This window comes from Acanthochromis polyacanthus, chromosome 10, assembly GCF_021347895.1.
Source record: "Acanthochromis polyacanthus isolate Apoly-LR-REF ecotype Palm Island chromosome 10, KAUST_Apoly_ChrSc, whole genome shotgun sequence".
Lineage (NCBI taxonomy): Eukaryota > Metazoa > Chordata > Actinopteri > Pomacentridae > Acanthochromis > Acanthochromis polyacanthus.
In genome coordinates this window covers 1454095-1475952 of record NC_067122.1, presented here as the reverse complement: position 1 = coordinate 1475952, position 21858 = coordinate 1454095, and the positions used below count along the sequence as shown (strand labels likewise).

Below are 21858 nucleotides of genomic sequence, written 5' to 3'. Positions count from 1 at the left end.
AGAAATGATCCAATGAACCTTTGGGGTGTTTCTGAGCCGCCGTCACTACATACACAACCTGTCAAAAGTTTTCGGACACTTTCTCATTCAAATAAATGAGAACCTGTCCTAAAACTTTTGACAGGGGGTGTATTTAGGTCACATGATTTAGTATCCGTACATAACGTACACATGCAGAACACACGCCTGTGCTCAGGTCATGTGTTTGTGGGTACATCTATAATAAATGGACACATTCTATGTTTCCGTGGTTTCTGATCATCAATAACTAATAAACAAATGCTGCATTTCTGACATGTGGGGGAATGAGCAGCCTTGGAGGAGGACTGAGCTTTTCTTGTTATCACACACAATACAGCTGAACACAGTGTCAAAATATTAGGTTTAACAGCAACTCAACTCTAATCCAACAGCTGAAGGTTGTGCACCTGTGACTCTCTTATCACAGTTCTAAGTCGCATAAAACCAGCAGCTCTGATGTACAGAAGCAATATTCCAGTTGGGAACTTGTCAGCAGTCTGTATTTAGAGTCATTTTAAATGTTTCTACTGAACTGTTCTCCACACAGTTATTAATGAAGCCCTAACCCTGGCGGTAAACAACCAGATGATGATGGAATGCAGCGGATATCTCTCCCACACACAGACAAACACTCACAGCATCCCAGCGATCACCGGAGGAGCTACTACAAGCTGTACAGAGTGGTCCCATGGGGGTGTTTGGTCTCAGCGTCTCCTCTGTCTGCACACTCTTCAAGGCCGCGTGAATGTGCTCATGCTAGTCGTAAAACCAAAACGCGCTTACATCCTCCTCTGAGGACAGATATCTGCTAGCGACCGCTAATGAAAGAAACAAAAAATGCCATAAGTGTGAAAACTGGCCAGCAGCACCAGGATCAGGGTGTGGAAGCACGATTTAAAGTCTGTGTCTGCTTTATTTAACATAAACGGCGTGTCAGTCTGCTAGTCCGGCGGTTTTAAAACAGCTTTATATTAAAATAAACAATGTGTGCTCAAGAAACAAAGCGACAGCAGCAATGCTAAAACCATCACAGGGAATGCTTCCTGATGAGGAGTTTGTGTTTGGAGATAAAAGTGTTTTCTGTTTTATATGAACACAGTTTGGATCAGTCTTTTTCAGTCGGGACGCATTCTAAACAACAAACCACGCTGAGTTTTCCCACATGATTTAAAAGCATTTTTAACGAGTTACATAATTAATTAGCAAGTTCTGACGTTGACGAAGAATTAAAAATCTTTTCATGTTTTTGTTCACCTACAGTATAAGCTGAGCAGATTCCTTTGTCTGGTCCTGTCTTTTGTATGCTTGTATATGAAGAAAATTAATTTTTAAAAAATAATGAGAAACTAGCAACAAAACTGGTACAATCTTGCTGGCTAACAGCTAAATTATTTGAGGATATACGATACGCAGCATCTTCCAGCAACTGGTATCATTATTTCTTCTTAAATTTAACTTCTTTTATTTTCCAATGCTTTAAATTTACCATCAACTTGCAGAATCTGGTCACCAGTAAGAGGCTATCAACACTGAAAGAGGAATGTTGAAGCATTCCTATTAAACAAATGTAAAAAAAAAAAAGAAAAGCTGAGCAGATCTGTCAAATGAAACGTTATCATTTGTTATTGACCACTTACAGCTGAACTGAATGGAAGGATGACCACATTTCACTGCTAAATATGAGCAGCATTAGCTCCACGCAGCAGAACAACATCTTCCATCATGTTTTACCAGCTGCAGCCTTTGCTGTTCACTTTTGCTGCTTTAGTGGAATTTGTTCATAAAAGATACGATCAGGTACATGAAATAGTCCACAGCTCCTCAAACACACAGTTTTAAGCTTCTGAAATTCTCCAAATGCTTCAAATCCTGAGCTCAGGTTGAGGATAAATAAAGTTATCATGCCAGTTTCATTAAGTTATTACAATGTGGATTTAGTTTTAAACAAGCTTTATTTTACACAGATATAATACTGAGAGGTCCTCCTCATATTTTCTCAAACCTATTTTATATAAATGAATGTATCTACACACATACGCTACTGTTCAAAGGTTTGGTACAGAGGAACATTTCCAGCAACCATCACTCCTGTGTTCTAATGCTACATTGTGTTAGCTAATGGTGCTGAAAGGCTCATTGATGATTAGAAAACCCTTGTTCAGTTATGTTAGCACATGGATAAAAGTGGGAGTTTACATGGAATTGTCTGGTCGACCCCAAACTTTAGAACAGTAGTGTACATATAGATATGTGTAGACAGCTCACATGTAGTTCAGTGAAGTAAAAATGGAACCATTAGTCGGATTTTCTTCTTTAAATATCAAATTTGACTCCTGTTGCTAAATGTTCTCCTTCTTTCTCACCTATACCTCTTGGTGAATTTTAGGAGAAACACATCAGACTAAATTGAAGCTAACATAAGAATCACACTTTCGCCTCCCAAGCTACAGAGAAGGAAACTTTGAGGCAGGAAGATTTTCCTCCTTGTATTCTTATTTTACCAATTTAAACTTAAACGTACCAGAAAATGAAGCGTATAAAAGTTCAGGTGTCTGATACTGACTGTAGGCCTCCTGGCTCAGTCTGACCTGTTGGAGAAGCAGTTTTGACTAACGTTGTCCTGTTCCGTCCTGGCTGGATATGCCGTTCTCTGCAGCAGCGTTAAAGGACAACACGAGCTGCTTCTCCCTATTATTTGGCCATAAGCTACAAATAGGCATTTTACTGCCGACCGCTCTCCGAGCCCTACCATATGTTTGTAGATTAATTTCCTATCTTCCAGGCACTCCGAGAAATGTGCGAGTTTCAGAACATCAATGGCGAGCGAACAGGAAATTTGGAGGTCTGCAGGCTCCGCTGGACGCTGAAACCGAATCACTGTGCCTGATTGTTTGTGAAATTCTCCTCATTTTAACGGACCTTTCAGAGGCACCTTCCTCCCCAGCACAGAGCCGTCTAGTTCTGCTTTGTGCTGTGATGTTCTAATCGAGCAAACAATGAAGTAAAAACTATTAATCGCTCTTCGGCACTTTGCAAATAAATACTTCAACGCTCTTTTCGTCTCTCTGTTTTCCCCCATTCTCTGTTTTCTGCCTTTATTTTTGTCCATTCTGCTTTGATGATAGGAATAATTTTAACCCGTAATTTTACACCATTCTTACCCAACCCAAGACTCAAATCCTAACGCTAAACTAATTTCACTTTTATCCCCTAATCCCGACTCTAAATCCGAGGTTTAATCCTGAAGTAAACCCTTTAAGAAGTCAGGAGCGTCCAAAATGTTTCCCAACTAGTTCTCACAAGGACCAGAAAAAAAAGCAGGAACACACACAAGTACACAAACTGTCGAGCACAGACGGTTGTTGCTGAATAAAACATTTGAGACATGAGTAAACGGACTTTTTTACCAGCTGAAGCCCAGCTGTGGGAGCAGCGTGAGCCTTGATGTGCAGATGTGACGGGGAGTTGAATGAACACTGGGACTCCTTCCTCTCTCAGTGCAGACGCTCAGATAGCGCCGCCTGTCTCACCTCATGTGGACGCTGTAGGACAGACAGACACTCCAATCAGTGTGCATGCATGATTAGGAAATACAGATTAAATCTAAATGTATGCAGGGAAAAATACGAGAACAAGAAGATGGATATACAGAGAGGAGAAGTGATTTAGAGGTTTGTCTGGGTTCTTTTGTGACTCCTGGATTAGATATTGATGCTCTTTGACTCATCAGTCCACAGGATGTTATCCCAAAAGTCTTGGAGCTCATCCACATATTTTTATGTAAATACCAGATGGACCTTTATGTTCTTTTTGGTCAGCAGTGCTTTGATCCTTCCAACTCTCCCATGGATCCATTTCCTCCCAGAGTCTTCCTTATTGTGGAATCATGTAGACGGACCTTAACTGAGACCAGTGAGGTCTGCAGATCTTTAGATGTTCCTCTGGGTTCTTCTGTGACTCCTGGATTAGATGTTGATGTTCTTGGAGAAATGTTGGTAGTTGGTCCACTCCCGAGTCCCAGAGCCTCATCAATGTCTTTGGAACCCTCCAGACTGATGGATGTCAGTGACTTTGTTCCTCATCTGTTCTTGAATCTCTTCAGAACGTGGCATCATGTGCTGCTTTTTCAGACCCTTCAGCTCCTTCACAATGAAGACAGGTTCTATTTAGTGATGTTTAGATCCAACAAGCCTGGCAGTGATCATATGTGAGTGTGGACGGAGAAACTGAACCCAGCTGATGAATGAGTTTGGTCATTTGGTAGAGCTACACCAATTAGCTGTTAGATCAGGTGGGTGTCGGGCGTTGCAGTCAGTGGTGACAAACTCTGGTGCCTGGTTTCAAAAATTTCCAACAGTCTTGATCTCATGAGTTGAATTTAATGTTTGCATGACTTAGAGGGCTGCAGAGCGGCTCAGTGGTTAGCACTGTCGCCTCACAGTTAGAAGAACCCTGGACATTTCTGCTTGGACTTTGCATGTTCTCCCACAACAATGATGACATTTCCTGACAAGTCATAGCCTTGATATAAAGACTAATTAGTGTTTGTCTCAGTTGCTGTATTTGGTCCCATTTCATCGAGCTAAACGTTCCAAGGCACCCAGGAATGTAAAATATAATCCAATGGCTTCTACTGAATGATAATGTAATATAGCTTAAGTTTACAATCAGCATGAAAAATGCACATTTTCTGCCATTTTTACTGCATGAACGTCTCCCACACAGGTCAGGAAACATCTTTAACCTCCCATCGTCATAAGTACAGATTTATTTACATATTTTCGCATCAGTAGCAGTAACAACTTCACATTAAAAGCTAACAAGCTAACAGTTAACAGGACAAGCTGTCAAAGCATAGTAGTGTCATAATAAGCAGGGGGTGATAAAGAACAGCAGCACAACGAGCCGGAGGAGGGATTGTTCAGACTGCGATGTTTACATCACTGGGAGTCACAAAGTGCTGTGTTTGGAATGAGATAATTTTATATCTGGCTCCTGCCCCTCATATAGGAACGCTTAAAAAATATAATAAAGTGTTCCTGAAATGATTAAAGCCCAAACATGAAGCTCAGTATTCAGTCATCATATCAAGACTGAAACAAACTTGCTCCAAAAGAGAACTGAAACTAAATTAAAGAAGTTTAAAACAAAATTAAAATACAAACGAATGAAAAATCCAGAGGTGTAATAACCGTGGTGCAGCGCCGGGAGCAGGGGCAGGAATGAGCCTCTTTATGAAGCCTGCTGATGCCAGAGCAGACTTCACCACGCTGGCTCTGTCTCACAGCTCTCAACTGGTTTCTCATCCAGATGTCTCCTCAAGTCCTGGCCAAGGATGTGCATCTCACTGAGAACACTCCAGCAGACCGATTGCAAGGTTGGCAGTTCGATACCAAAGCGTTCATGGACAACAAACCGAACCCTAAGTTGCTCCTGATGGCAGGAAGCTCCATGGATGGCAGCTTTGAAGCCACTGGTGTGTGAATGAGACACATTATGAAGCGCTTTGAGTCCCACTAAGGTAGAAATTAGCGATAAGTCAAGAACATTTACCATTAAAAACGCAGTTTTTTAATGATGATTTATTAAAGATTTACTGAAAACCTTTAATTAATTGCTCCCCTAAACCCAGTAACTGGTTGGTCTGTTGGCAGCAACAACTGCAGTTAAATGTTTGCTCCAGTTTGTGATCAGTCTTTTCCATCACCATGGAGGAATTCTGCTCCACTCTTCTCTGCAGAATAGTTTGAATTTGGTCTCATTAGATGGTTTTAGATCATGAACTGAACTTTCAAGGTCTTCTCACAGCATCTCAGTTGGATTCAAGTCCAGACTTTGACTCCAGAACCTTCATTTAGTTCTTTCTGAGCTCCTCAGAGGTGGACTTCTTGTGGTCTTTGGGTCTTTGTCTTGCTGCAGAACCCATTAGTGTTGAGCTTCAGGTCCTGAACTGATGGTGGATGTTCTCCAGGAGGATTTTCTGATGGAGAGCAGAATTCATGGCTCCATCAGTGATGACAAGTCGTCCAGGTCCTCCAACCATCACACTACCACCACCATGTTCCACTGCTGCTGTCATGTTCTTCTTGTGGAATGCAGTATTAGCTTTACACCACATGGAACGGACCCATGTCTTCCAGAAAGTTCCACCTTTGACTCATCAGTCCACAGGATGTTATCCTAAAAGTCTTAGAGCTCATCCACATATTTTTTATAACTACCAGATGAACCTTTATGTTCTTTTTGGTCAGCAGTGCTTTGATCCTTCCAACTCTCCCATGGATCCGTTTCCTCCCAGAGTCTTCCTTATTGTGGAATCATGTAGACGGACCTTAACTGAGACCAGTGAGGTCTGCAGATCTTTAGATGTTCCTCTGGGTTCTTCTGTGACTCCTGGATTAGATGTTGATGTTCTTGGAGAAATGTTGGTGGTTGTTCCACTCCTGGGAAGGTTCTCCACTGTTCCATGTTCCTCCATTTGTGGATAATGTCTCTCACTGTGGTTCTCTGGAGTCCCAGAGCCTCAGCAATGTCTTTGGAACCCTCCAGACTGATGGATGTCAATGATTTTGTTCCTCATCTGTTCTTGAATCTCTTCAGAACGTGGCATCATGTGCTGCTTTTTCAGACCCTTCAGCTCCTTCACAATGAAGACAGGTTCTATTTAGTGATGTTTAGATCCAACAAGCCTGGCAGTGATCATATGTGAGTGTGGACGGAGAAACTGAACCCAACTGATGAATGAATTTGGTCATTTGGTAGATTGGTAGCTAAGGGGGCAATTAGTTTTTCACATAGATTAAGATGGACTGGACAGGATTTTTCCTTCAACAGATGAAATCATCACCTAAAAACTGTCTTTTGGGTTTTTTTGGTTTGTCTTTGTCTTACATTAAAGTTAGTTTGATGATCTGAAACATTTACGTGTGACAAAGAGAAGAACAAAAGAGAAGATTCTTGTACTGTGATACTGTAGAGGCCCCTTAAAAATCCTGATTTTTAGCAAGTTCTAAAAGTTATTTTTTATTTGGATTCTTAGCATGTTTAATCACAGATACTTGCTGAGTGTTTTGGTTTGCTTTAATGAATACCCTTGTCTGTTCTGAGAACATTTCATTCTCCCAAAATGTTAATCATCCATTGGACTGCAGGTGGAATACAATCAGGCAAGTGTAAAGCAACAGAAACAGGATTTGTTCTCACTAGGAGTCCAGATTGCTTCATAAAATCAACGTTTTGTCTGTCTTTGCAGCGGACGCACGGAGATGAAGCTGACATTCGTCTTCCCATCTGTCCAGCGAACCAGCGGACATCCCAGAACGTCTGAGTCGTCCTTCAAGGATGCACGGCGTCAACATGTCACGGAATTAGAGATGTGAGGGTTTCGATCCGCGATTAAAAAGCTCTTTCCTCACAGCGTTCTGAAACTGGAGCTTCACTGTTTGTCTCTCTGTGAGTTCTACTTCCACCAGATGAACAGGAATGTGTGTGTGTGGATGCCAAACACACACACACACACACACACACACACACACACACACACACACACACACACACACACACACACACACACACACACACACACACACACACACACACACACACACACACACACACACACACACACACACACACACACACACAGGTGGAGAGGACAGAGACTGAAACAAATAGCTCAGCTGAAAATCAAAGTCAGCGGTGTGGCAGCGTTTTGCTTTAAACTACTGTATAATGCAGCATTTTGCTCTCTGAAAATAACGTTTGTGTCGCTGACAAAGCAGCAGCCCAGCAGAGCCAGACACCTGTTCTTTATTCTACCACCACACACTCTAACTCCTCTGCTTGGTGGAAGCAGATGTCCTCAACCTTTTGCCCTCTTTGCAAAAAGTGATGTTTTGTGTTTATTACGAGCTTTGCTTTACACGTTACAATGTAGCACTTATAATGCTGGATGCACAGCGGATCAGTGGTTAGTTCTGTCACCAGCTAGAAGACCCTGGGATCTTTCTGCATGGAGTCTCCATGTTCTCCTGTACATGTGTGGCTTTTCTCCAGGTTCTCCAGCTTCCTCCCACAGTCCACAAACATGCTGAGGTTAACTGGTGATTCTAAACTGTCTGTGCACTGTAAAAACTCCAAATCTTACCAAGTCTGTTTGTCTCATTTTTAGTCTAAATGTCTCATCCCACTTGATTTAAGATAAATTCACTTAACAGGTGACCTTCCAGCAGATGGAGGGACGTGTTTTAAGAGAACGCGCCTTAAATATCTTGTTAAGTCAAACGATCCTGAAATTATCTTGAATTTTACAAGAAAACTCAAAATAAGTTTAACCCTCGTTTCATCCTGTGGGTCAAATTGACTCATTTTAAAGTTTGAAAACGTGGAAAAAGAATATTTTCACAATGAAAACTTGCACAGTTTCAACATTTTTGGGAAATTTTTGAACATTTTTTAATGGAAAAAAGAAATGTTAAAAACGTTTCTTTAAGAACATTCACACAAAAAAATCAACCAAAAAATATTGATTTTTTTGCAAATGTTCTTAAAGAAAATATTCGAAATTTTACTGACATATATGTAATTACTTTCGGTATTTTTAAGATTTTTTTCAGGAATTTTTTTTTATCATTTTTTGAAAATGAATGAAATTTTTATAGATTTTTTATTTTTTTAAATGTTTATTTCGTGTCAAATTTGGGAATTTTATTTTTTAAGGGAAAATTTTAAGGAATTTTCTTCCTGAAGATTTTGCAATTTTGCAAATAAAGATCATGGATTGTGGTCTCACCGGGGACCTGGACCTCAGTTTGTTATGCTTCCTCCATCCTCCTGATGTGGAGTTTATGGCAGACGCTGTAGGAGGAAGATCTACCAGGACTCTGCTCTGGTCCGGGTTAGATACAGTCTAGTTGTCTCCATGTTGGTCTGTAATCTAATTCTGACCTTCTCCCATCTACACTATCTACCCAAAGATCAGAGAGAATCCTCAGAACGGATGCTTACATGTACTGCTGCTCTGTTGGTTTCACTTCTCCTGATATCAGTAAACTTTACTCACAGCCTAAGTCATCTCCGGTGAGTGTCTCCGTCTGCCTCCTCATCCTCTCTCTACTTCACTAAACTTCCACAGCAGCTCTTATGAAATGAAATGTTTCCTACATTGTCTGACATTCCAGGGAGAAACGAAGATAAAAATCCATTCAGTTTGTGGATTTTAAGGGTTTGCGTTGGATTGTTGTTTCTGATGAAAAGTTACCGCGGTTCACTTTTTGTCAAATCCTGCTCCTTTTATTCCTCTAAACTTAATTTTGTCCAAGGCGCTTTTATTCTAAAACCCCTATCCACACATGGGCTCTGTCTGTGCATAAACACTGCACAGGTGCACCATCACTCCTTCATCTGCTACACCTTTAGCTTTACAGGCAGCTTTTGGGAACATTTTGGATGGTGGAAGGCTTTTCAGAGCCTTTCCTGGTTTGGAGCATCTGCTAGTTTCATTTCAAACCCTCAGTCAGCTGAAGTCCATGAAAGAAGATGAAACAGTGAAGCGACACTGGAAGTATTTTTATATTTCTGTTGTGTTCAGTGATTACTTTTCACTTAAACTGTGAATTAATAATCATGTGCTACTTCAGGTGTTATTTTACTCTCATAAATGGAATTATGGATCAGATATATATTCAATCATACGTTAATTTATAGCCAGATTCAAACTGCTGATGATTGCTGGAAGTCACAGTGACAAAAATAAGCCTCTATTCTAATCTGCTTGTCTTTACACCAGGCAGAATGTTTAATGTCTATACTATGACTTGAGCTAGTGTAAAGCGGCATGAACTGAGCACATTTCTGATCAGACTGATCCTTTTTTTTAATACCTCTGATGTTCTACAGGCCGTGAAGCTGCAGCTGAAGCAGACACGATCCACCGCTGACACCTTGTGGAATACTTCACACATGACATGGATGAGCTGATGTCAGATCACAGACTGCTGAGGTTTCTTTAGTTTTGATCAGTCAGGAGCTGTTGTTTGCATGAAAAGCATTTTACGTGCAGTCTGCCTTAAAAAAACACATATACTAGTGTGAAATCATCTGTTAGCACCATGCCTAGTTTGTTTATGATTGTAATGTGAATCTTAACCTTTGTTTTGTCCCTGTGGTTCATTTCAGCAGAAGAAATGAGAAAAGATAATCCTTTATTACTCCCCATGTCAGGGGAAATGTCCCGTGTTACAGCAGCAATATACAGTAAATATAGTAATTATAATAACAAAAACAATAAGTGACTTGTGGAATAAAATGTAAAAGTGCAGAAAATGACAGCAGTGCAAAGAAATGTGCTGATGTGTTTATGTTAGCATCAGCCAGTGATGCTGATGCTGTTCAGTCTGACAGCAGATGGATGGAGGACCTGTGATAGCTCCTTCTTCAGGGTGGGAGTCTCAGTCTGCAGCAGGTAGACGACCGCATCATCCTCTCCAATGCTTGGCTGGTAAGTGAACTGCAGTGGTTCCAGATGTGGGCTCACCTGGGGATGGAGGTTCCTGAGGATGATCCTCTCCATGGTCTTCATCAGATGAGAAGTGAGGCCACAGGTCTGAAGTGGTTTGGCTCCCTGGGGTTCCTGGTCTTTGAGACAGGAACCAGGCTGGAAGTCTTCCACAACACAGGAACCCTCTGCAGACTCAGGCTGAAGATGTGCAGCAGCACCTGACAGAGCTGGTCTGCACAGTCTCTTGATCTTGTTAAGCTCACTTCTCACCTGATCAGCTGTTATGGAGAGGCTGAGGGTGGAGGGGGAGGGGTGATGATGGTGGAGGGTGAGACAAGAAGGGGTGATGGGGCTGTTTGTATAGCCAGGAGGTGGTGGAGGGTGGGGGGAGGAGGAGGAGGGGTGCTGTTGGTGGTACAGAGCTGAGGTGTGAAGAAGGAGCTGGCTGGTCAGTGCTTTGATGAGGGGGGGAGGAGTGGGAGCAGAGTCAAACCTGTTAAAGAACAGATTCAGCTCATTGGTCCACTCCCGGTCTCCTGCTCCCCTCTCATGGCCTCCGCTGTAACCACAGATGGATCTCAGGTCTTTCCAGACCTCCCTTGTGTTGTTGTTCTTCAGGTGAGATTCCATCTTGGTCCTGTAGCTGGCCTTGTCCGCCTTGATCTTCTTTTTTTATCTCCTTCTGCACCCTCCTCAGCTCCTCTTTGTCCCCAGATCCAAAAACCTTCCTCTTCTCCTTCAGCAGGGCCTTCAGTTCTGAGGTCACCCAGGGTTTTTAGAGAAACACCGTACTTTCCTGGTCGGTATGATGTTCTCTGCACAGAAGTTAATGTATTCAGTGATAGTGTCTGTCAGTGTGTCGATGTCCTCCCCATGTGGACCACACAGAACATCCCAGTCTGTGGTCTCAAAGCAGTCCTGCAGCACCTCTGAAGCCTCCTCAGACCACTTCTTCACACACCTTATGGTGGGGGGTTGTTTCTTCATCCTTGGTATGTAAACGAGCTGCAGTCTCACCAGATTGTGTCTAAACGGCCCAGTGGAGGGAGGGGGGAGGAGCTGTATGCGTCCTTGATGTTAGCATACAGTAGGTCCAGGGTTTTACTGTCTCTGGTCTTGCATGTGACATACTGAGTGAACGTAGGGAGAGTGGCAGAGAGTGATGCATGATTAAAGTCTCCTGAGATGATAATAAGAGACTGAGGGTGAGATGTTTGCAGCTGGGACACTTCACTGTGGATGAGTTCACAGGCTGTAGCAGCATCAGCCGAGGGGGGGGGGATGTACACGGTAACAGCTATTACATGTGAAAACTCCCGGGGCAGATAGAACGGACGCAGACTGACCGGCAGTAGGTCTACATCCTCAGTGCAGAGCCGCTGTTTTACTCTAATGTGCCCAGCATTACACCACCTCTCACTGACATATATGGTGAGGCCTCCACCCTTTCTCTTACCATACCATACCATTCCATACCAAACAGACAAAAATCCAGAAAAGTGGCTGCACCCACCACCTCAAAATTGCTTCATATTTTTTTGTACATTTCATTGGGAAAGCCAACATTTTGAGGTCCTAAACCCAATCCTCGTGGTTCTACAGGCCCACAAAGGGGCAAGGGGCATGTTTTTAAGTTTCCGTCAGTCATTTTTTTCAGTTTTCACAACTTTATATCTCAGGAACCTCTCAAGATATCTGCTTGAAATTTTCAGGACTAAAATATGTATATAGTACATAATATTTTCTCCCTCATGCTCCAGTCCGCTCTGATGAGATGGAATCCATCCAGGGGTAAAAGTTTGCGTTTAACTCTTCTGTTATTCTGCAGTGATCTTCCTGGGGCATGTTTAATTATCCACGAAAACGCAGAAACCAAAAAACTCCCAATAAACATTGTTTACGTCTCATTATTAGCTCCATTAATAACCATTCCTAGCAGTATTTAGTGCAGGGCTGTTCTTTACCTCTCACATAGTGGTTCAATGAGGATAATTCGCTCTTTTATTTTTAAATACATGTTAAAACTTTTTGAATGTCCTATATATAAAATATAATACAGTGATTTTTATTTTGATTTTACATTTTGATTTTTTTTCTTTTTATGGAGTTGATATGTGAAATGAACTATTTTTTATTTTATATGTTGATTTACACTGATTAAGCCAAGCAGAAGCAGTTTCACACAAAAAATACTTTTACTATTTTTATTATCATTATTATGATTATTTCTTGTCCAGGTCGACAATCTGGAGGTTTGAGTGACTCTGATGGACACATTTCACCATTTTATAACGAACTGATCCAGAAAATAACCAACAGATTAATCAGCAGTGAGAATAATGAATGAAATCAAGTCATGTGTGATGCGTTACCAACATTTCAGTCACATTGCAGCCACTTTTTGGCATTAATTAAGTCCAGCTGGTCCTTTAAAAGCTAAATCTGACTGAATCTGAATCTGAATCTGATCCTGCTGTGATTATATGAACTTATTTTCTGACAGTTTATGTGCTGAAGGAGCCACCCCAGGGCGATTAGAGCTCTGGGCATGTGGGCCAATAAATAACAAGTGTTGTAGTGTTTTCCGACTCCCCGGAAAAATCTGACTCCCCCTTCACGTGAACGCGCGCGACTTACGTTTCACCCTGCGGCCACTTGACGGCTTTTCTGTTGGACGTTTGCTGTTTTTTGTTGTTGTTTTCTGGTTAAATGTGATTGAGTACCGAACTGCAGACATGTTTTCCTGTTAAATATGATTAGGTGACAAGTTTCTCCTCCTCTTCTCATCCGTATGTCCACCACCGGTGTCTAAACGACATCAGAAGGAGATCTTGTTGCTCTAAGCTTCACTCCTATGAGGTGGTCAGGACAGGACAGGGTGGAACCACCAAATATTGTTCATATTCCATCAGTGTTATACACATGTCAATAAAGTATTTGTTCACTGAGAAAACTTTATATCTCCTTATTTAAAAGCAGCAGGATCTCCTGATGTCGTTTAGACACCGGTGGTGGACACACGGATGAGGAGGAGAAACCTGTCACCTAATCATATTTAGCAGGAAAACATGCCCACAGTTCGGTACTTAATCACATTGAAGCCTAAAACCAGTACAAAACAACAACAAAAAAACAGCAAACGTACAACAGAAAAGCCGTCAAGTGGCCACAGACTGAAACGTAAGTCGCGCGCGTTCACGTGAAGGGGGAGTCAGATTTTTCCGGGGAGTCGGAAAACACTACACCGGGTGGGCCGCGGAGGGGCGTCATTGTGAACAGTGTTACCAACTTAGCCACTTTCTCGCTAAATCTGTCGACTTTCCAAAGCGTCCTAGCGACTTTTTCTGCCGTTTTGGAGACTGACAGGAAAACTCGGATCATTCTGCAGTTACTGTCCTCTACGAGCAGCAGGTGCTGCTGTGAGCTTCTCCCCCTCCCAGAGCACAGGCTGTTAGTCCAGTAACCCCACAGTGTCTGATTAGAGGACACATCACTGCGGCCACTGTCATACTAAACCACAGCATTTATCCTCTAGTTCAAAAACATATTTTGGGTGTTTTATACTCACTTTTTGGTCTCTTCCACAACGTTATTCCTCTCTCCTACAACATTGATTACAATTACATGCAAACTGGGAAATATGCAAATTAGGCGATGACGTCATTTAGCGACTTCTCGCGACTTTCCTTACTGAGGAGCTGGCAACAGTGAAGCCCAGACGATGATGGAGAGCGAGCAGGTGAGTGTTCGCTGAGGGGTTTAGGTGGTAAAAAGTGAATTGAAGTTCGAGGACAGAGTTTAGTTTGTTAATTAGTAGGTTGTTGCTGAGGCTGCTGTGTGTGTGTGTGTGTGTGTGTGTGTAGGGGGGTCCCACCTGCAGCTCGTTTCTCTGATGAAAACATGCCGCTGCTTGTCCTCACTGGAATGACGTAAAACGCCTCCAAACATTTCCCAAACTGTTTTTATTTCCACGAAGCTTCTGTGTGTTGCTCCACCGTCTTCCTGCTGTGGTCCAGTAAGTTAGGTCCGCTTCACGTTCTGTTTATCTGCAGCAGAAACAGTCCTATCATGGCTCTGGTGGTTACTTTGTAGCTTAACCCTTAGGGCTCTGGGGGGGTTAGGAGGTCCGTTTTTGACTCATTCTGATTTTACCTTTTTATTTCACCTTAAAAGCTGTTGATCTTGCTTTGCTTGGTATCTTCTTTTTTTTCAGCACAACCTCACCTGTGTGATTCTATAATTATTTATACATTTTGATATAATGTATGAAGACACTTCACCTAAAATTGCAGACAAAACACAAAGTTCGAGCAGAAAAAAAGTTAATTTTTTTTTTACTGTGAACTACCGTAAACGTGTAACGAACCCTTTTCGGAACTTAGACTGCAAGTATGAAGTGTCTATATAATAAAATAATTTGTAAGTTTAGCAACCAACACAGTTATATACCATTATTTGCACCAAAATACAAAAAATGTTAGGCGCTTTTGCACAACTATTTACAAAATCATCAGGAGTCACAATAAATTAATTTATTCCACTCCAAAAGACTTTTTCTGTCCACCACAGTCTCTGCAATGGCAAAAACAATAAACGGGCTTTAGGACCATGGGGAGAATCTGGAGTCCTGCTTTACTCTATTGCTAGAACATGTTCATTCTTTTTTTTTATTACATCTGAAGAAAAGTTTTACATTTTCTGTGTATCTTGTGTCTTCTATCTGTGGCAGAGCAGAGAGATCTGCAGTCAAAGCCACTGACAGACGTACTGCTCTGTGAGGGAGGAGAGGAGATGCAGGTGTTACTTTCAGGTGTTAGCTGCATTCAGAGGGCAAGGAGAAGGAGGGGGGCTGAGGGGGACAGTGAGTACAACAGAACTGTCCCCTGACTAAAAAAACATGGCGGAAAGTTCCAGAATCGGGCTTTGATCGTTTCTCCTCTGTGTCAGCCCAGCCAGCGCGTCTCTGCTCCCAGCGGGGAGCCGCGGAGCTGTTTGTTTTTCACACGTCACCGCCAAAGTAATCTGTTCACTTTGAAAACTGACATAGAAGAAGTTTTAGTTTTGTTAGTTTTTCTTTTAAACAAACAAGAAAATGAGTTGGTTTGTGTCAGTCTAATGCAGAAACACCTTTGGAAACACAAAAAAGATTTTTCCACAAATATTTCGTGATAATATTTGAGATTGTGTAAAATGTTGAGGGTGTCCGAAAACCTTTTTCCACCACTGTACGCTAAGTAGAAATGTGTTGTGTGAAAAGAGAGAAACAAGTTGTGGCATTCTGGAGTTCTGGCTGAACGTTGAATCGTCATCACCTCATCCGTGTTCTTTTAAAGCTAACTGCTATCAGCATGACGACACTTAAAGGCATTAGAGGAGATTTAATTTCGTACGACTTTGAACGTAGCATGCGCACATACAACCTCTCCCTCACCCCCCTCTAACCTCCCCCCTCTTAACATTTACGAAGAAACGCCCCCCTCCAGAAACTTGCGTAGGACTCGTGAAGTTGTCTTTTACGGCTGGGTCCCCCTGGATCTTTATCTGCCATTATGTAAAAAAAAGATGAGCAAAACAAGTCTCCAGCTAACTACGAAGCTACACCAAAGCAACACATACAGAAAACACGTAAGTCCAAGGCGTACGTAATCTACGTAACTAGGCCTGAGCCGGAAGATTTTTGATTGACAGGAAAGGGAGCAAACCAAACGCCTCGGTCCGAGCGCGTTGATTGGCTGATGTTTTTCAGGTCCTGACATGTCCACAGTTATTTATTTTTAATGTTTTATTTTTTTTAGAAACCATACATACAAGTCCACTAAAGGTCAGTATATTCATTTTATGTGAATCAAATTCAACAAAAAACACATCCTCCATAATGCCTTTAAGACCATTCAGCCTGCTGAGAACATTTCCAATCCACTAACAGAACATTCGTCTCAGGTCAGATGGAAGCGTGTAGATGTTGAGGTTGAAGAGGTGCCTCCTCTTACAGGCTGTTCCTTCGCTTTGTTTCTGCCTCAGGTGCTGAACGCTGAGCGGGTGCGAGCCCTGGAAGCCTGGCTGGAAACGACCAACACGAAGGTGGTTCAAGTGAACGGCCAGAGGAAGTACGGAGGTCCTCCTGAAGGTGAGGGAGGCTGCAGCGGCTCGTCTCCAACGCCTTCCAGTGAAAGCAGAAAATAAACGATGCAAACATGTAGGAGTTAGTTCAGCAGCGACTGGTAAAGTGATGCATGAAAGTGAAGCCGCAAGGATGAAAGCAAAAGATGCACTCAGCTTAATGATAAACAATAGAAACCATCTGCAGCTGGAGCTCTTAAGAGTTACACTTTACAAATTATACACTGTTTACTTGTATCTATAACTGTTAAATTCATGAATGAAATCATCACCAACCTCCCCAACTTAACGGTTTTTCCACTTATGTCATTTTCAGGCAAAGAAAGTGTAGGTTCTCATTCATCCAGGTCATGGTTATCCAACGTAGTTTAAATCAATCCACTGGACTTTAAGAAAATTCCTTGAAGACGTTTCACCTCTCATCTAAGAGGCTTCTTCAGTTCTGGTGAACGCCAGCCACCACCATGAGAGGTGAAACGTCTTCAAGGAACTTTCTTAAAGTCCAGTGGATTGATTTAAACTGCTTTGGAAAACCAAAGAAAACCTGTTGGTCAAACAAAAATTCCAAAATGTGGCTGTGGGTATGAAGGGCTGAACTGCAGGTGAAGATAAAGGACGGAAGTGTTGTGTTGGGAAAGTAAACCTCTAAAAGGGTTTATGGCTCAGTGTTTAATTACTGAGGTGAGCATAAATGGGACGTCTTTACTGTTAAACCTACAGAACTTTCATCCTCAGCTTGTAGGGACATTTTCAGGGTTTTTTGATTGTATTTGCTGCTCAACCCAATGTGCTTCCACATCACTGGTGAATTTCTCCCTGTGGCGTGGCATTATCTGTGAAAAACACTAACAGAGTTTTCACCCATGCTAAGCACTGTTCATGAATTCTCTGCAGCTGTTTTCTAGCTGCCGTGTGCTATTAATGAATAAGACTGTCTTCCCTCCGCTGTGTGTTCAGTGTGGGACGGCCCCGCTCCAGGAACCCGCTGTGAGGTCTACATCAGCCAGATCCCTCGGGACGCCTACGAGGACCTGCTCATCCCCCTGTTCAGCTCTGTGGGGCCGCTCTGGGAGTTCCGGCTGATGATGAACTTCAGCGGTCAGAACCGCGGCTTCGCCTACGCCAAATACGGGACGTCGGCCGTGGCTACCGACGCCATCCGCCTGCTGAACGGCCACATGCTGGAGCCCGGCTTCCGCCTCAGCGTACGCCGGAGCATCGAGAAGAGGCAGCTCTGCATTGGAGATCTGCCGGATGCCACCAGGCAAGAAGACCTCCTGCAGGTACCACCGATCTGGGGCCGGTTTTGGAGAACCGACAAAGATCATCTACTATCTGTGAATGAATCTCCATAGATCTGAGCAGTGGGTTACTTGCTGTTGATTAGATTTCTTTACATGTATCCATGAAAAATGAAGGCGCTATAAACTCTTGGATGTCCGCTTGAGGCTGGCTCCAAAAGCAACACAATCCCCATAAACCCAGAGTTAAAATTTCCAGCTTTACAGCAGAAATAAACACAATCCCACCTCAGTATAATTTGGCGTTTTGGTCACAACAGCTCATTTACCTGCTCCTGAAAACCGTTTAACTTGTACTAAGGATTGAAGCTGTGCATGATTCAGGGCCTGACAGATGAGACACTCTTCCAGATGATTTGCTCCACGTTGGTGTCACCCAGAGCTTCAGAACTCAGGCTAACATCACACAGCGTTCATCCATCTTTATGTACAATCAGCAGCTAAAATAATGACTTCATCAATCACATTTACATTCCTGACATAAAAAATGTCAAATCATTAATCAGCATGCTCAGTGTCCACTAAGAAAAGAATTTAAAGTGACTAGCTGGAGCTGTAGCAGCTTATTAAAGCATAATGTTTGACATAAAGTCAGCTAGTTAGCCTTTTATACCATTAATCATACAGCTGGTTACTCATTATATCACTGCATCAGGTGATGATTTGTCAGAAATCTAAGCTACAGTTCTAGTAACCACTGATGCCAATGGGGGGATAGATAGCCACAGAATGCCTCACTGACGCTTAATATCGCTACAAAAAATGGGTTTGTTTTGCTCAAACTAATGGCAAACAGTCCCCATGACTGTCATGTAAGCAGCAGAAATAAAACGGCTCCCATTAGGACCTGCAGAACACGCTGACATCAGCCTCAGTCAGTGCTGAGCTGAGCTGCTGATGCACTAGAAGCAGCATTTTAGAGCACAAATTGTAAAAAAAATAAGAGTTAAATGGCCAAAAAACCAAACATTTAACCCAGATAACGGTAACACTAAAGGTGACAGGACGCCCGATAAACAGACGGAGCATGTCAGGAGTAAGAGCTCTGATTGGCTCTCATCTCTGAGGATGACGGCGTCTGTTCTAACCTCCTGTCTACCTGATGTCTGCTGCCAGGTGCTGCGTGTGTTTGCAGAGGGCGTGGAGAAGGTGTCCCTGAAGACCGGGCCTGGAATAGACGGGGTGTCGGCCATCGTCACCTTCTCCTCCCACCACTCTGCCTCCATGGCCAAGAAGGTGGTGGTGGAAGGTAGGAGAGCTGCTGCTAACAAGAGAAAACGTGGTCCCAAGTGTGTGCCAGGAGGCAGTAATGGTAGAACACGAAGATCTGTGGACTTCTGACCACCAGAGGGATGAACATGAAGCCGAAAGTCAGTTTTCAGTATCATCAAGGTGGTTCTCTACCAGCATCATCTCCAGTAGCAGCATTTTTTATGTCATACCTTTAGTTTTCCTCATAGTTCTCCATTAAAACAAGCTGTTGGCTGAAGCAGCTGAACACCGTCGGTTCATTCTGAGCAGATAAAGAGTCACATGACGCACTAGAAGCAGAAAGTGTGAGTTAATAAAAAAGTTGAAAACCACCTTGATGATAGCCGTTAACTCTGAGCTTTTAGTTTTTGTCGAGCCGATTTCCACAAAGAAAGTCTGGATATGGAGTTCAGAACTCTGAGGATGAACATCTTCAGGTTGAACTGTTTCTACTGAACTGGAAAAATGCTCCTCTCAAAACAAGAAACAAATAACGTATTTCAAGGAACTTTTACTTTGAAATAAGTGTAAAAAATCTGCCAATAGAACAAGTGAAAAATGTCTTCAAAAGATTTCTTGAAATAAGATGTGATATTTAGAATCTTGAGATCTTAATTCTAGCTGTGAAGACTTATTTTCAGCTCTGTTTTACCAGGATTGTCACGCTCAGGCGTCCTCATTTACGGCACCAAAAAACATTTTGTTTTGTCTGACAAAAATTCAGCAAACAAGTCCCCAAATATAAAAAAATTTGCAAAATCTTCAGGACGAAAATTCCTTAAAAGTTTCCCTTTTATTTAAAAAAATCCCCAAATTTAGCAAGAAATAAAAATTGAATAAATACATAAATAAAATTGCAAATATTTTCGAAAAATAAATAATCTTCAAAAAAAATCCTAACAATATCTAAAGTGATTACACATCTATCAGTAAAGCTTTAATGTTTTCTTTAAGAACATTCGGGGGGGAAAAAAATCAACCAAAATCCAGCGAATTTCGCTGGATTTTGGTTGATTTTTTTTTCCCCCGAATGTTCTTAAGGAAACATTTTTAACGTTTCTTTATTTCCATCAAAAATTTCCCAAAAAATGTTAAATGTAAAAGTGTTCACTGTGAAAATATATATTTTTCCCCCACATTTTCAAATTTAAAAATTTGACTCGTAGGACGACACGAAGGTTAAAACAAGATAATTTGAACATTGTTTGACTTAACGAGATATTTAAGATGTTGCCTTAAAACAAGTCCCTCCATCTGCTGGAATGTCTCTTGTTAAGAGAATTCATCTTAAATCAAGTGGGATGAGACATTTAGACTAAAAATAAGACAAACACACTTGGTAAGATGTGGAGTTTTTGCAGTGTGTTCACTGTCAAAGTCAAAGTATTTTTTAAATTCCTCTCAGCTGTAATCCTACTGTTTTTTTCTGTCTCCAGCTTTTAAGAAGCACTTTGCTTTGACCGTCTCGCTCAAGTGGCAGTCCACAGAGAAGCCCAACCCCAGCGAGCCCCAGCCTCTTCAGAAGCCTCCAAAGAGCCTCCCGCTGCCCCTGAAGCCTCCACGCCACGCCTCTCGGCCCCCGGTCCTGCCTCCTCGCCTGGCGGTCCCCCCTTCCATCTCCCCGGGTTTCTGCAGAGCCGTGGGAGGACCCCCCGTCCCACAGCAGCTCCAGGCCTCCTGCTGCTACCAGGGCCATGCGGTGTTTGCAGGATCCCCGGTGATGCTCAGTAAGCTGTGTGAGGTCACAGAGGAGGAGGCTGGGTGGGCCGCGGCCCAGCAGGTCCTACAGAGAGTTTACAGCCAGCGGATCAGCCCCTGAGCTCTGGTTCTCCTGCTGCTGCAGTCTGTTTGTGTTGTATATAAGAACAACAGCAATGTGATGTTTTATGGAGTTTGCTGTTTTTTGCATGTTTTTACGGTAGTAGCAGAAGTTGATCTGGTTTGTTTTATACGTGTTTTTTACTCTGTTTCGATGTGTTCTGTGTTGATTGTTACTCATTTACAATAAATGAGATTTGAACTGATTTTCTCTGTGGAGCTGTTTGGTGAACAATAATAATTCTTTATAAAGATGAAAACCGTGCTCACTGAGGAGAAACGTGAGCCCAGAGTCCTGCTCTTCAAACTGGACTAAACTGAACCAGGCTGACGTGCTGAGATCAGACCAAAGCATCCAGATAGTTTTCTTCTTTAAACACTCTTTAAATTGTTGATTGGATGAAGTTCTCTTGACTACACTGTGCTTTTATTGTGATGATCAGGGCACACGGAACATTCATGGTTCAAATTTAGGTACAGTTACTAAAATAGCTGCAAAACACGAGAGTGAAAGCTCTGATTAATATTCTTAATGTCGCCTGACTGCTGATGATGTGTTATGTTGGCGTGTTTGGAGGCTGCCCAGCATGTTTAATGAACTAAAGTATCATGTAATGTTCCTACAGGGCTCCTCTGTTACGCTTCATACTGAGCACAACCGCTGAGGTTCTCCCAGGAGATTTCAGAAGAATTCCCATTTTCATGTCAGGTTAAATGATGTACAGCATAAACATCTAGACATGGACACAGTTTTCATTTCAACTCTGCACACCACCACAATGGATTTAACAGGAAACAGCTGTTTAAAGTGCAGACTTGTAGCTTTAATCTGAGGGTACTTCCATCCAA

The 21858-nt window shown here is 42.3% G+C and overlaps 1 protein-coding gene across 1 annotated transcript; it reads left to right on the top strand.

The window, feature by feature from the left end:
* Positions 1–14161: 14161 nt before the first annotated feature.
* LOC110970217 (dead end protein 1-like) lies at positions 14162–21215 on the top strand. Its single transcript, XM_051954824.1, has 5 exons — positions 14162–14258; positions 16541–16646; positions 17597–17922; positions 19057–19189; positions 20628–21215. Exons 1-5 carry the CDS (start codon positions 14241–14243, stop codon positions 21008–21010), a joined length of 966 nt encoding a protein of 321 aa, XP_051810784.1. The 5' UTR covers positions 14162–14240; the 3' UTR covers positions 21011–21215.
* The last annotated feature ends 643 nt before the right edge of the window (positions 21216–21858 follow it).

Bases quoted from the DNA above. Each gene is read 5' to 3' on its own strand.
- LOC110970217 (XM_051954824.1), top strand. The intron at 17,923-19,056 runs GTACCACCGATC...GTCTGCTGCCAG, and splicing joins GGCAAGAAGACCTCCTGCAG to GTGCTGCGTGTGTTTGCAGA. The intron at 19,190-20,627 runs GTAGGAGAGCTG...TTCTGTCTCCAG, and splicing joins CAAGAAGGTGGTGGTGGAAG to CTTTTAAGAAGCACTTTGCT.